Source organism: Argentina silus (genome assembly GCF_951799395.1).
Source record: "Argentina silus genome assembly, chromosome: 5".
Classification (NCBI taxonomy): domain Eukaryota; kingdom Metazoa; phylum Chordata; class Actinopteri; order Argentiniformes; family Argentinidae; genus Argentina; species Argentina silus.
Genome location: NC_139659.1, coordinates 17,341,822 through 17,343,275, shown reverse-complemented (window position 1 = coordinate 17,343,275; position 1,454 = coordinate 17,341,822). Strand labels below are relative to the sequence as shown.

The 1,454-nt window shown below is 46.4% G+C and overlaps 1 protein-coding gene across 1 annotated transcript in view; it reads left to right on the top strand.

The window, feature by feature from the left end:
• The first annotated feature begins 445 nt into the window (after positions 1-445).
• The window catches only part of tcf7l1a (transcription factor 7 like 1a), an 11,735-nt gene continuing 10,726 nt past the window's right edge, over positions 446-1,454 (top strand). Inside the window, exon 1 of the mRNA XM_083669626.1 lies at positions 446-1,454. This exon is cut by the window's right edge and continues 51 nt beyond it. Coding sequence (XP_083525752.1) covers positions 1,320-1,454 — 135 coding nt within the window. The 5' untranslated portion in view covers positions 446-1,319.

Genomic DNA, 1,454 nt, shown 5'->3' with positions numbered 1-1,454 from the left:
ATCTCTTATTCAGCATAATCATCATCATCATCATCATCCATTCACCTGTTCATATCTTTATCTCTGCGCTGTGTGAGCTAGGATATGCTCAGGCCTCTGGACTTGGGTCATGTAGAGTCAGATTAGAAATAAAAAAAATTGTGTTGATTTGGACCAAACAAAATACAGCGTCAAAACACGAAGTAATTCAGTTTTGTTTTATACATTAGCAGACATTGTGTATAGCAAGTGATGAGGAAATTTTCGCGCAGATGATATCTGCCCTTCTCATGAGTAGGTCCGGACGATTTTTCCTCATATGGCCACGAGGTCAGGAAAAACTTCTGGCCCTACTGATGACGCTGTTCCTTTAAGACCGTTTGCTCCCCCCCTCCCTCTGAATGGAGTGTCGTTTTTCCGCCCAAAACCCTCCCTCCTGTCTCCCTTCGACTCCGAGGTGGGATAAAGTAGTTGCCCAGCCCTATACACTGGTCTTGGATCCGTTTTGTCTTTTCCCTAATAATGACATGGTCCGAATTTGGGGAGTGTAAACTGATCTTGGGTCTGCATGGAGCTCCCTCCTCCCCCTCTCCTCTCTTCCTCCCCCGTCTCCCGACGGCTGGCCCTTCCTTCCACTCCAGAAACACCAAGCGTCCGCCCGTTCCCACGCCACAAAACCAGCGAACAACTTTTTCTTGAATAAGCAGGATTTTTTAATTTGCGGAAACGACCACTTCCAACGTGGTCAATGGACGTTATACATCGTACAAATTGAATCAACGTTGGGAAAATAAGAAAACAGGGCTGCTTACTTCGCCTCGGACGGATTTCTCGCTGAACACCGAACCTAGCTAGCTAACAGTTAGCGAGAAACTTTTTATGTTGGTGCGTGTTTAGCGCGAGCTTGCTACAGCCTGGCCTTAGTTGCGCACGACTTTCATTGTTGTAGTTATTCCTTTCAGTTTAGGAGAATCTTGTATCGGCTACATTGTAGCGCCAAACAGCACCCATGGATTTAACTTTCTGGATTTGTCTCGTTTTTTAATCGGTGCGGTTTGGAGTGTATGTCCTGCTTTGCAGTCACAACAACAAGGAAGGAGGCAGGCGCACAACTCCAGGAATGTGCACGAAATGAATCGTCATTGAGTGTTTATTTGCAGAATTTGTAACACTGGTGGATGCGTGGGTCTCTTTCTACAATGTATTACTATTAAGTAGCTAGCTAAATGTTTTTGAAAGGCCGCTTTTAATTTCGGTGGATGCGTTTGTCCAAACGGAGCATAACACGACAACAACGACCGCAGTAGTAGCTAGCTAGTGTGTTTTTTTAGAAATCCAAGATGCCGCAGTTGAACGGAGGAGGGGGGGATGACTTGGGAGCGAACGACGAGCTGATCTCTTTCAAAGACGAAGGGGAGCAAGAGGAGAAGATCTCGGAGAATGTGTCTGCCGAGCGGGATCTGGACGACGTCAAG